Source organism: Cydia strobilella, chromosome 13 (assembly GCF_947568885.1).
Source record: "Cydia strobilella chromosome 13, ilCydStro3.1, whole genome shotgun sequence".
NCBI classification, from domain to species: Eukaryota; Metazoa; Arthropoda; class Insecta; order Lepidoptera; family Tortricidae; genus Cydia; species Cydia strobilella.
This window is the reverse complement of record NC_086053.1, coordinates 8,124,082-8,138,550: the sequence shown is the minus strand read 5'-3', so window position 1 is coordinate 8,138,550 and position 14,469 is coordinate 8,124,082. Positions and strand designations below refer to the sequence as shown.

At 38.5% G+C, this 14,469-nt stretch overlaps 1 protein-coding gene across 1 annotated transcript; it reads right to left on the bottom strand.

Moving 5' to 3' along the window:
- Positions 1-5,977: 5,977 nt before the first annotated feature.
- Positions 5,978-12,919, bottom strand: LOC134746908 (uncharacterized). The gene is made up of 4 exons (XM_063681479.1): positions 12,892-12,919; positions 11,086-11,922; positions 6,214-6,383; positions 5,978-6,163 (listed from the first exon to the last, which is right to left on the bottom strand). The coding sequence occupies exons 1-4, from the start codon at positions 12,917-12,919 to the stop codon at positions 5,978-5,980; spliced, it is 1,221 nt and encodes a 406-aa protein (XP_063537549.1).
- Positions 12,920-14,469: the final 1,550 nt, after the last annotated feature.

Below are 14,469 nucleotides of genomic sequence, written 5' to 3'. Positions count from 1 at the left end.
AGACAAACTTGAGCACTACGGTATCCGTGGCCCTGCACTTAATCTCTTGCTCTCGTTTATGACCGGTAGGACCCAAGTGGTCGTTGGGGGAGGTGGCAGCGTCACATCGTCGGAGCGCCAGAACCTATTGGGGGTCCCGCAGGGGTCCTGCCTCTCAAACACCCTCTTCAGCATCCTTCTCAATGACCTACCGCTGGCAATAAAAGGTGCGGATATCTACATGTACGCCGACGACGTCACGGCAGTTGTAAGTACGCCTACGAAAAATCAACTAGGCGCCGTCGTAAATAGCGTAGCACTGCAGCTTAACGAGTGGTTTAAAACTAACGGTTTGGCACTAAACAAAAACAAGACCTGCTTCATGACAGTCAAACTAAACGGCCACCCCAGTGAAAGCCTACGCGTGTGTGCAGATGACTCCCCCTTACAGCAAGTGTCCTGTACTCGCTTGCTCGGGTTCCACATAGACAGCGCGTTTACATGGGAGCAGCACATAGATGAGATGTGCAGCCGATTGGGTAAGGCATGTTTCGCGCTGCGCCGCCTGGCACGAACAGCCGGCCGGGCCGCGGTGCGGGAATGTTACTTTGCAACGGTCCACTCGTTACTGACATACGGTACGGAGCTGTGGGCCCGGGCCGCTGATTGGTACCGCATTTTCTCCCTCCAGAAGCTTGCACTCCGCGGTATGGCCAGCAAGCCCAACGACGCCCCTGCCCGCGATCTCTTTATAGATTTTAAAATCATGCCCCTACCCTGTATACTTATACAACAGGTATATGTATTCACATACGATAATCGAGGGCTATTTAAGTGCAGAGGTAAAAACCTAAGGTACCCCCTACGTAGCAACAAACACGCAGATAGATTAGTAGCAGAGCGCCACAGACTAGCGAAGTCGGCGAAATCGGTCTATTGTCTCGGACCATCAGTATTTAACCGCCTCCCGGAATGCGTCAGAAATGCATCTTCCACCGCCGGTTTTAAATCTAGGCTAAACAAGTGGCTCCTTACTAATATGTTCTATGACTACAATGAATTTTTTGACATGCCACTTACCTTATAATATAATGATAAATTATGAATTTGAAATATATAAATGAATACATGAAACGTATAAATAATTATAAATTCTAAATATAATATAGTTAGATGAATGTAACAAATAAACATATATGTAATGAATTGTAAATATAATTGTCATTAAGACTGTCTGCCTAAAAAACCTCAACTTTACCACGTGTATGTAGATTGTAGGTTTAATATGTATAAAACATAAACAGACCTGTAACGATTGTTATCAATAAAATTTCATTTTCATTTTCATTTTCATTTTATACAAAGTTTCAAGTAACGCACTCAAAAAAAAAATGATCTCCATACAAACTTTCAACCTCTATTTCACCTCCTTAGGGGATGAATTTTCAAAAACGCTGAAATTAGTTTTCTTGTATTTCAATAATATATCTTCTTACGAAGTTTCAAATTGCTAGCTTAAAATAAATCTTGAACCCCATACAAACTTTCATCCCCTTTTTAACCCCGTTAGGGGTAAAATTTCTCAAATTTTTGTAGCCTATAACCTGGCCGTGGATTTTTTCGACAGATTAGTAAAGTTTGCATCAAAATCCGTTCAGCCGTTTTCATTTGTTGCGCGGTCAAATAAACAGACAAACAGATAAACAGACAAAAATTCTAATAACTGTTGGAATGTGTTCTGTTATCGATTCTAAGTATCCCCAGCCAATTTTTTTTCGAATATCTTCCATGTACAGACTTTCGACCCTCTTCCGCTTTATTATATGTATAGATAAAATTTCTCAAATTTTTGTAGCCTATCTTGCCGTGGATTTTTTCGACAGATTAGTAAAGTTTGCATCAAAATCCGTTCAGCCGTTTTCATTTGTTGCGCGGTCAAATAAACAGACAAACAGATAAACAGACAAGAATTCTAATAACTGTTGGAATGTGTTCTGTTATCGATTCTAAGTATCCCCAGCCAATTTTTTTTCGAATATCGAATTTTCGACCCTCTTCCGCTTTATTATATGTATAGATTTCCATTGTGTATCAATTCATAAACAACGAATTATAAAATACTAGCTTTTGCCCGCGACTTCGTCTGCGTGGACTTAGTAACCGCAGCTAGATTAAGAATAGCGCCTGGAGAAAATCTCATAGCAATCTAAATTTGAGCATATTGTGCACACAAATTAGCAGGCACTTCGTTAATTATCTCAATTCCACCCCGCTTTCTACTTTCTTAAGGGATGATTTTCGGGATAAAAACTATCCTATGTCCTTCTCAGGGACTCAACCTATCTCTATGCCAAATTTCATCTAAATCGATTCAGCGGTTTAAGCGTGAAGAGGGAACACAGAGACAGACAGACAGACAGACAGACAGACAGACAGACAGACTTTCGCATTTATAATATTAGTATGGATAGTATGGATTAGTATGGATAAATGCGAGTGTATCTGTCTAATACTTTATTGCACATAAGACAGGTTAAGATATAAGGTAGGTTAGGCTAGTCTCATATAAATCCAGGCAGTAAAAACACTCGCGGTCTTACTAACACCCTTGCCCCTTTTTTCGCATCTAATCTTTGAAGGGCAGAGTTTACGAAATAAAGCATAAACAGGCATCAAACACGAGCATAAAACTTTCAAGAAAATTTAATTATGCAATTTATTCAAATATTACTACGATTTTCTCGTAAATTAAATTAGCTATCAAGGAATCTAGCGTAGGTAAGATATTTGACAAACAGAATTTGTTTTGCTAATATTAAAAAAATGTGCATTTATACAAAGCGTACCCTCGTCAATTTATCAACATTTCTGTGTGAAATTAGATGTTCATCTTGCCTCACAATCAAGAATACTATTTATCTTCGACAACAACTCGGCGAAAAGGATCGTAATTTCGTACATAATACAATTTAAAGCCCTTTTTCGGAGACAGGTAAGTTTACTCATTTGACCGAGTGCTGAGAATTCCTTCCAATTTATATTTAAAGAACTGCTATTTATTATGCGGCTTTCGCTTCATATTTCGGGCGTAACTTGACTGGTGAAAAATTTGGTCACGGTACCGGTGTGTTTGTTGCCGACTCCCGTGTACCGCGGAGGGTGACGCGAGCGTCCTTCAGCCGCGACACGCTTTGTCTCTGCCTTCAAATTAACCGCGGAAATTTTTTAAAACGCCTTTGTTTGCCAGTGCCCGTGGCCGTCACCACAAGTGTTTTGGCAAAATGAGTTTTTTTTTAATGTAAATTAAAAAATTGGATATTAAAGGACAGTGCCGAATTTTGCCTAAGGATTCAAGAAGCATGTTATATAGGTTCTGATCAAAACTTCGTCTGCATGGAATGATGATGATGATTGATAAACTATCATATGCCCTTCCCCGGGTCTCAAACCATCTCCATACCATTTCATTTAAATCGGTTCAACAGTTTAAAAAGCCTAAATAGGTAACAGACAGACAGAGCGAGTTACTTTTGCATTTATAACATTACTTAGTTGAGATGATGAATTAGGTCCGCAGGTCAGTCCTCTTTACATAAGTATATATCAGTAATACCTATAGGGATATTACAGCCCCAAAACCAGTAAGAAAAACCACTATTAACTTTTTCCGTAAAGTGTCTGTTGATTCTAATTCTAAGTGCCTAGTTTTACTTTCAATCTATCTATCTTCTTCTCTCTATATACAGTGTGGAAAAAACGAATGGGCCCTGGATGGAAAGTACCTTTAAACCTTAAGTTAGCTCATTTTACTTAAATTCCTTTCCACATCCTTTTATTTTTAAAAAGAAATAAAACTGCATTCAAAGATCTTTTTAGGGTTCCGTAGCCAAATGGCCAAAAACGGAACCCTTATGGAATCGTCATGTCTGTCTGTCTGTCTGTCTGTCCGTCCGTCTGTATGTCACAGCCACTTTTTTCCGAAACTATAAGAACTATACTGTTGAAACTCGGTAAGTAGATGTATTCTGTGAACCGCATTAAGATTTTCACACAAAAATAGAAAAAAAACTACTTAGAGCTGAAACTCAAAAATTTTTTTTTTCATCAAACCACGTGTGGGGTATTTATGGATAGGTCTTCAAAAATGATTGGCCATATAACATATTTTAATTAAGTACTGATGATGCAAATTTGCCTTGCCTTTTAGTTTCCTCATATTCGATATCAAAAATAGATTGTTTTACTCCGGTGAAAGGCGCCAAGAATCATTTCATCCCTTTGTTAACAACCAGTTTAGCCACTTACTTATACTTTGCTCCATATTTTTTGTTATGACCTTATGCAATAAACCGAACCGATATTTTGTTATTGTCATTATTACTAATATAAAATTATAAATGTGAAAGTACTTAACTCTGTCTGTTACCTGATCGCGCTTAAATCGCTATGCTGTACTGATTTAGATGAAATTTGGTACGGAGATAGTTTGAGGCCCGGGGATCAACACAAAATAGTTTTTATCATTCTACCCAGACGAAGTCGCGGGCAGACGATACTAATAATATTTATTTATTTATTTTATTTTATTTATTAGGAAAACTTACAGCTGAAGTCACACGTTAGGTAATAACATAGAAGCAGTGAGCCAATTACAAGTTTCCACAGATAGAAACTGCGTAAAGTGCATGGTGTGCGAAATTACAACTAATAATACTTACTAACTTATAAATATACTTTACTTATCTTACTAGAGAGGGAAAATTGGTTTAAACAGTTAACAAGAAGAACAAAAGAGAGAAAAAAGAACAGGATAGAGATACCATGTTGAGTTAACACTTTTTCCACTGTTAACACTTAACAGTGGGAAAAGTCCTGAGTCATTAGCTTACGTATCGAACTAAAGCTATCGCAGAACAGATCGATGAGATCATGATGTTTGCAAAGCTGATTGAAAGACTTACCAGCTCTTAGAAGAAAGGAGTTTTTCCTGTAATTAGTATGAACGGAGGGAATATGGAAGGTTTTTTTGGTGCGAGAGGATATGCGTGGGGGGACTGTGAAATTCAAGTTGGCTAGTAGATCAGGACAGTCTACATGGTTCTGAGCAATTTTCATAATATATATTACGTCGGATATATTACGCCGGATGTAGAGAGGTAGCAGATGAAGTTTTGCACAATGCTGTTTATAACTTTGTTTTGGAATTTTGAATTTAAATCTCAGAGAACAATAAACAGAATATAGCGTAATCGTTTTATGTACATACTTAATTCTAACACATGTTGATTGCAGTGATACAAATAAAAATACGCTCTATTATCCTCAATGTTCCCATTCAAAATAATAAGAAAAAGATTGTAATAACGAGACTACATTACGGAGCCGAATACAATATCAACGTGACGTCGTCATCTAAGGGGCTGAAGATGTGCTGCTTCACTCCGCAAACATTAATATTCCGAACAACTTTATGTACCACAATGGAACTAATACGCTAGATTGCTTTACCAGTTTCGCTACATGACAAATTGCAAGCAATTCACTTAGCCCGACGACGTATTTAATCTCTTCGATTGGTTTTGTGCACTGGAAAATATATGCGTTTCCACTTGCAGCATAACTCAAACCTCTAAGTTTAATGAGAATACTGAAGTATGGGGAGAGAAATGCGGCGTTAGTGTACAGTTAGTCTAAGGCAAAGAAAAATAGGTGGAATCGTTGGATGCAGAGTTCAGGCAAAATTCTATCTCAAAAATGTGTATGTTTACGCTGTACTACTACTATGTACTTGTTCTTAGATTAATTATTTTATTTTATTTTATTTTATTTAAAAATTGAAATCAGGCAACAAAGCCCATATTACAAACACCTTACAGACTAACATATATATGCATTTTATTAAACTTAAAAAATAAAAACTACTTAGGCGACAGAACGACGTGGCTCCGTTGAATCGTCTGGTCTTGTGTCGGAACCTCCGAAACACGACACCCTTCTGCTAGAAGTCGGCGCACTTGATGGTCCCCTGCAGCGATCGCGGCACGCGCACCACAAAAGAGTTGAAGTGCACGTAGTGGCGCGACCGAAGCTGGAACACCCTCAGCGTGTAACCGGTCTTCTGGTGTACATACTCCACCGCTTCAGCAGCCGAGGCGGTGTAATGCAGGCGCGACACATACAGCGCCTTACTCGGTGTAGCAATCCGAAAGCCAGAATTAGCCGGTTCGGCGGTACCACACTCGAGTCCACGGGCGCGCCTTTTTTCTTTCTTGACACCAGAGTGAACTCCTCCTCATCCACACTGCCACCAGGGAGCTTTTCTTTGGGAGCCGCTTGCTCTTTCGGTACCTTCAAAGGTACACTAACCCGGTTCCATGCGACTTTCGGATTAATTTTGGGAACTCCTGACGGTAGTACTCACTCACTTAAAATTGCAACACGGCAGTACCTATCTACTGTGAGCCCATGTGTAGTAAATTGCCCTATGCCAATGTGCAGTGAAACGAAGTTCCTTGGCTTTATGTTGGATTCGAATCTTAACTGGAAGTGCCATGTTGACCAGCTATGCAATAGATTGAGTAAGTCTTTGCGTTGCGGAAGTTGAAACCCCTTATTTCGTACGTTTCATTAAAATCGGTTTACTATGCTCACTTCCACTCACTAATAACGTATGGTGTCCTTATTTGGGGAAACTCTACGGATGCCAATCGAGTGTTTATAATGCAAAAACAGGCAATGCGAACGCTAGCGGGTATGTGAAGCCTAGCCATTCACGCGGAGACCTTTTTGTGACACACAAAATATTGACACACTCATTATATTTATTCTAAATTATTATTTATGTTAGAAATAACATCTTTGTTTAAACGCGTTGAAAGGTTCATATGTATAATTTGTAGAGGTTTTGTGTAAATGTGTTGAAGTACCCGTACGAAGCCGGGCGGGTCGCTAGTTAATGTATAATTAATGAAATTAATTTATTTGGATGATCTTGCTATTATATAAATTTATTTCTGACGATCACAATATAGATTATTATAAATTGACATTAATTTAATTTGTACAGTAATCATATGTTGTGAAATAAATATATCTAATCTATTATTTATACCTTTTTTTAGGGTTCCGTACTTCCGTACCTCAAAAGGAAAACACGGAACCCTTATAGGATCATTCGTGCTCTGTCTGTCTGTCAGTCTGTCTGTCTGTCCGTCTGTCACAGCCTATTTTCTCCGAAACTACTACTTACTGGACCAATTAAGTTGAAATTTGGTATACATATGTAAGTTTGTGACCCAAAGACGGAAATGTAACGTAAACAAATGAATTTTAAACATCGGGGCCACTGGGGTAAATGAGAAAATTAAAAAATAAAGTTTTTCGAACTATATCGTGTTACATATCAAATGAAAGAGCTCATTGTAAGAATCTTAAATATTTTTTTTATCATTTTAGGATAAACAGTTTAGAAGTTATTCAAGAAAATAGGCAAAAAATTACCATTCCCCCCCTTTATCTCCGAAACTACTGGGTCTAATTTAGAAAAAAATACACAAAAATAGTTCTTTGCTTATTAGAAATGTGCAGTCAAGCGTGAGTCAGCCTTAATTACTTAGTTTTGATCCGACCCCTACGGGTTTTTTAAAGACATTTCACTCACGTTTCACATAAAAAATACATTGTTTAAATTGTGTAATGTACGGAACCCTTGGAACGCGAGTCCGACTCGGACTTGGCCGGTTTTTTTTTTAATCTGACTTCGGCTCTATTACATTAGGGTAATTAGAGCGGTAGGACTGTGTGGGGAAAATCCAGGACCCTTCCGCATAACACGAGACGGTTTTGCTACGCTATTTATTTATACCGTAATACAGCGTATTCAGCGTAGGTCTACGCTGTGTCTACCAACACAACTGCGCGTAGCAGCAACAAACGTAGCCGGAGCCAATCGTAGCATGCCTGCCATGATCTGATGTATGATCAAGGAATTTTTATATGTACACAAGGAACGTACTGCCAAAAACGTCAATAAATAAAATGTGCGCTATATTTAACCATTTTTTTTGTAATTTCAGAGTTGCTGCTACAGTACGAGTAAAAGTTGATCATAGAAATGAGTTCAATTGCGTACATTATTATATCTTGTATCACCTAAGAATGTCACCCAGTATTTTTCGAATGAATCTTTATTTACATACAAGATATATACAGTAGTACTACGTAAACGAAATTAAAATAGGCCCTTGAGGCATTGTACCAAGGATGCTGGCGGCATTTCCTCGCTGTATCGCAATGCTGATACGTTGTGCGAGGAAGCCGCCAGCTCTTCTGTCACCAGTTACGTCAACCAGACGCTTCGCGATTTCTGCAAACAAATTAAATTAAGATAAAAGTGAAAAACCTAATGAGGGACTACAAAAGTTACCATAATACTCGTATACAAATGTCTGTATTTGTAGGGAAGATAAAGATTAAAAAAGGTTATCTTAAATTAAAATACCTGAAGTACTTTTGTACATACCATATGTATCATTTCACAACACATTTAAATACGTGTAATTAAGCAGCGGCGAATAAATCAATGCTATAATTATTAATAGAACACAATATAAACAATAATCGCCCTAGGGAATTCGTGTCATCGATATGTAGCTGTCAGCCGCCCCGCTAGACAATAGCGTGTAATGGAACACCTAGTAGCGGTTGTTCGCGATAAACCTACCGGTGATTGATTGTGCGGACAAAGGCGGGTACTTGCCAAGTGTTCACATTAGTTAGGTAAACGCAAGAGTCGAGTTCAAGGGCATACCAGAGTAAATACACACGCGCGCGGACAGGGCTGATTGGCAGTGCCGGATTATCCTTTAGGCAAACGTGGCACATGCCAAATAGGGGCGCGGGATTAATACTCGATTCCGCGCTCCTCAATAATTCATCATCAAGACCACCTGAGGGGCGCCAATGAATCCCATGACGCGGTTAATGTTCGCGGGTAATGTGTAGTTTATGTGGCTACTACACAATGAAAAGCATTAAAATACGAGTGACGAGGATTCCACGAGTATTTTAGTGCCTACTTAAGTACATTTACATACCTATATCTTATCTACAGAAATAAAAAAATTGTTCTAATCACAGTTCATTTTAGACCTCTTCGTAATTTGCGGTTTTAAGATTTATGATATGTGTGCAGATAAAGATTAAATTATGTCTTTCTTTATGTCGAACTTGTTACCTAGACTAGTGTGGTTAGTTTTGCACATTGTAATTTTTGGCGGAGGCAAATATATTTTTCCTTAGTCTCCCGTTGATCACGAACGCTGTAAAGGATTTGAAACGTCGGCAACGGCATGTATTTTAAATTCATTACACCCGAAATAATCTGTTTACATAGTATTATTTCATAGACTAGTTGCCTTCATTTAAACTTGTTATTTTGAAAAGACTCAAAATGATTGTCTCAGTAATTTTGTCTATCAATCCATTGGTTTATATAAACATAGTATTTCAAAAGCGGAAATGTTCGGTAAGCAATCTTTACTTATTTACCTTGAGATATTATCCGTAATAACTTATCAGAGCGCCGTTAGTTATGCTAGTTGGCTTAAGTTTTGCTTATTTTGAGGCTAGTAAGATATGTATATATAACGGCAATAGACTCGCCTGTGCTTGGCGATTGAAATCATACCACAGAACTCTCCCAGAGTTTCCGTGAAGGATCATGTGACAAATAACAGCAAACTATCTTAATTTAGTCGTAGTTAAGACAGGATTTACAATGCCTTGTGTTACGTAGATTAAAGCGTTACAATATCATATTACGATTCATAATTGCGTGTAATATGCAAATATTGAAAAGCATATCGCCACAAAATATATAACGCATGATCACACCGACGAACATGCCAATTTATCACCAGGAAACCACTATATACTGTCAGTGTCAATATTTTTATTTTATCTACGTCAATATTATTCCCTCCCTATAATAATTATATACAGAAGCTAACGGCCTGTATCTGTGGGTGCATCGTAATTTTAACTTTACGTTATCGATAACCGATACTACCTTAATTACATTCAAACTTAGAACATCTCTCTGAGAAACAAAGAAATTTGATTTGGCCTCTATTCTAATATCAGTCGAGACGATGTTTTATTCGAAATGAAGTGTCTGTTGTAAACAATTTTATGAAATTTCGCATGTTACTTGATGTCGAACGATATAGCAGTCGGCCCCCGACTCTAGTTTTGTCTCTGAATAAAAAAAAACAACGAATGCGTGACATGTCCGAAAAAGTGCATTACCGCCATTTGACGTTTAATTAATTTGTAAGTATAAAATTACTTTGTTTTGTTGAAGCTTATGATATTGATGTAGTTGTAGATAAAGCAGTGTATGTAACTGTACATAATTAGGCATTAAAATATGTACTCTTGTGATTTTTTTATGAAACTCATTTCATTCGTTTCATAAACCCACACTCGTATTTTAATGTCTTTCTACTACTATTAACTACTATTAATGTGGTGTGCAAAGAGGCATTGCATAGACAAACACGAGCGGCCGTAGGCGCCGTAGCACTACATATCAGCCGCCTGAAGGTGTCGGCATGCTACGATTGACCACGCTACGCTTTGTGACCGCTACGCGCAGTTTCATTGCTTATATTTACATATACATATGCCGTATGTTGTACACATGTTGAATTTTATTACTAAATCTAGTTCTCTCTTTGTGGTCGCTCCCTCATGACTGAGGATCGTGGTCATCAGTGGATGTGGATGCTCCACACCTGGTTCTTGTAATCTGCCTCCATCGGTGCCTGTCCATCGCGTTTCTGACGACCGAGCAAAAGCTGGTTGAGGATGGGGCCCCTTTTATTTGATCGCTCCATCTAGTTGGAGACCGTCCCCGGCCTCGTTTGCCCTCCGTGCTTCCAACAATGATCAGCTTTTCAAGGCTTTCATCTCCCCTCCTCATTATGTGGCCGAAGTAGGACAATATGCGCTGCTGACAGACTGTGGATAGGCGAGTTTGGACACGAAGCTGTGAAAGGATCGATACATTGGTGCGCATGGCGGTCCAGGGTATCCTTAACATACGCCTCCAGCACCACATCTCGAATGCATCGATCCTTTGCCTTTCTCGGGCTCGTATCGTCCATGTTTCCACGCCATACAGAAATATGGGGAATACTAGAGCGCGTACTAGCCGGGTCTTGGTGGCGCTGGTTATACCTCTCTTCTTCCAGATGACATTCAGTCGGGTCATAGCTTCCTTAGCCAGACCAATACGCCTTTTTATCTCCGGTACGCAGTCGCCATCATCGTAGATAAGTGCGCCCAAATAGACATAGTGGTCCACGATATCAACCCCTGGGACGATGTTAACTATTCTGGGCAGTTTTTTGGCACGGTCTACTACCATTAGCTTCGTCTTGCTCCTGTTTACTGTGAGACCCATTCGGTCGCTCTCCGTCTCAAGTCTCTGAAACAGCTCCTGCATATCTTCCACAGACGTCGCCAAAAGGACCGTATCATCGGCATACCTCAGGTTTGATATCCGCTTTCCTCCTATGGGAAACCCCTTGTCCCAATTTTCCAGTACCTTCCGGATGATATATTCACCATATATGTTGAAAAGGGCCGGGGAACTTGTTTTGAACACACTGGAACAGTCGGTGCCGATTCTGACAAAAGAGCGGTTCTCAACATATAGGTGCTGAATCAAGCCAATTAAATGTTCCGGAGTTCCCATCTCGCGCAACACAGTCCACAAGTTGTCCCACTGCACGCAGTCAAAAGCTTTAGTGTAGTCTATGAAACACAAGACAACTGGGCAGTTAAATTCTCTGCTTTTCTCGATGACTTGGCGGATGTTAAGAAGCTGCTCCCTTGTGCCCTTTCCTTTCACGAAGCCAGCTTGTTCCTGTACTAAATCTAGTTAAATAGATAGAAAATGAGCAATTTATCATCTTGCATTGCGATACAGCGAGGAAATGGCGCCAGCATCCTTGGTACAATGCCTCAAGGGCCTATTTTGGACTAATCCCAATAAAGCCTAGTTTCCCCTCTGGGTTGGAAGGTCAGATGGCAGTCTTACGACTGACTTACCCTTGACTTCCAAGTTTTTACAAACTAGTGCCTACGTCAATTCTTAGGATTAGTTGTCAAGCGAACCCCAGGCTCCCATGAGCAGTGGCATGGTAAAATTATATTATATATAATTAATTATATATTATACATATTACAACAAAAAAGCTCTTCGAGTACCAAAAGGATCTCGATTTTGCTGAAAGCAAACATGACGCAGCGAAACTTCGAGGCTTATTGTGGAGTGCTTAAAATACATATTCATTTACGTCGACTTTTGTGTCTAATTTGAGTAATCTCCCGCTGTAGAAAGCTCTCTTTGCCCTTGTTTAATTAATTGGATAGATGAAAGTAGTACGAATAACTCCGGTTACCTTTTAGATCTCGCGTAAACGGCATTATTTAGTTCTAACTGATTTCCGAACGAGAATAGGCAATAACAAGTGCGAGCGGACTCGCCCACCAGCCACCAGGGTTCCATACTTTTTAGTATTTGTTGTTATAGCGGCAACAGAAATACATCATCTGTGAAAATTTCAACTGTCTATCACGGTTCATGAGATAACGCCTGGTGACAGACAGACGAACAGACGGACAGCGAAGTCTTAACAATAGGGTCCCGTTTTTACCCTTTGGGTACGGAACCCTAAAAAGATACCCATTAGTCACTATCCCAACAAACAATTAGGGAAAACTTAGCACGTATTTTATAACCTTTAGACATAGAACGGCTGTACAATAGCTGCAAAGTCTTAGCCCACTGGCTGAGGTGACATAAAAGTGTTTAAGAGGTTCAGCTATAGCTTTAAGACCCACAGTGGCTGTTTAGGCCGCTATTATCCATGTTAAGCAGCTAGTGTTAAAGCTCAGTGAATTTTATAACCTTAACATCTATATGAGTTCTAAACAGTTGCAATTTGTACTTAAGGTTCTAAACAGGCGATAAAAAATAATTATAGCTCCTTGTATCGCAAACGTTACTTAACTCCCTTGTATCACTTACAGTCGAATAGAGAAGTTATTAGTCGCTATTATAGATCATGTAATCGCAGACGAGCGTTATCCAGTACCTTAGTACATCTTACACTGTTATAAGAGACTAACTTACAAGCTAACTGACAGATGAATCAATTAGCAATAATAAGCAAATCAAAATCTATAATTTAGAACGTAAATATTGAATAAAAATGCATATCTTTACTTAATATTGACGTAATGTAAGTTTTACTATACTTAAAATCGAACTTCGCGAAGATTGTTAAATTTTTCGTAAATTAAATACCTACGGTGGACCACAATTAAAAGAGCTATTGCATTTTGATAAATATGCCACGGATCAGAGGGTCTTTCAAACTTTGTTAATACTACATATTTATAGCTATTCACTGTGTAATGAATTTCGCCGTCATAAATCTGTAGATAACGCTGGCACCAATGCACTACAATATTTCCTTTTATTTATCCGCATTAGACTTCACTTCAAACTGTAACAAGATAAGCTTACGAACAATAATACAAAAATGGAAACTTCTGCAAACAAAGCAGATAGTGACAAAGGAAAACAATGTGCCTTCTTGAGTGTTACAAATTTTGACCAGAAATGCTAATATACCATCTAAAGCTGAAAGTATCATCTATATAGACCTATACTACTACTCAATTAGTTAATAATCACTTATTTGACACCCCTTTACCTCTTAAGTACTTAATCAACGCTATTATAGCACTACTATAGCGCTCTTCTATCTCTTATTTCAACCTCTAACCCTATTGTAGCGCCGTTTTGCAACGGTAGGTGATAAATATGTGTGCCTAATTCGGGGGTATTACGGGGTTATAGCCGGCTATAACTCCTATTTTACAACGTCATTAGAACCTCAGGAGTAATCAAACGCTTATATAGATATCTTTTACCCGTTATATTTAGCGCCTAAGGTTAGTTGGGATATGGACTAAACTTGATTTAGATAATATTAAAAAAGAAAGAAAGTACAAATAAAAGTGAGAGCGCACTATTTGCCAACAAACTGTCTTCAGTTTGGCGAAAATATTGTATACCTAGTCCTAAGTGTTTTTTTTTAATAATAAAAAAAAATCTGAATTATATTAGGTATATAATGTAATTTTTTGTAGGATCCATTGTTATGACCACTGACCAACTTAGGATAATAAAATAAATGAAATAATATATTATGGGACAGTCTTACACAAATCGCCTTAACAGTCGGACTTCGCAGTAAACTCAATAAGGCTTATGAAGTTATGACGTGGGTATAGTAGACGAAATATATAAATAGATATCATATTAAATCCCTGTAAGTCAGATCATAAAACATTTCAAAAAGAAGTGCGTTCATAAATTAAACAAAATTTTAATAAATATATTTTTTTATG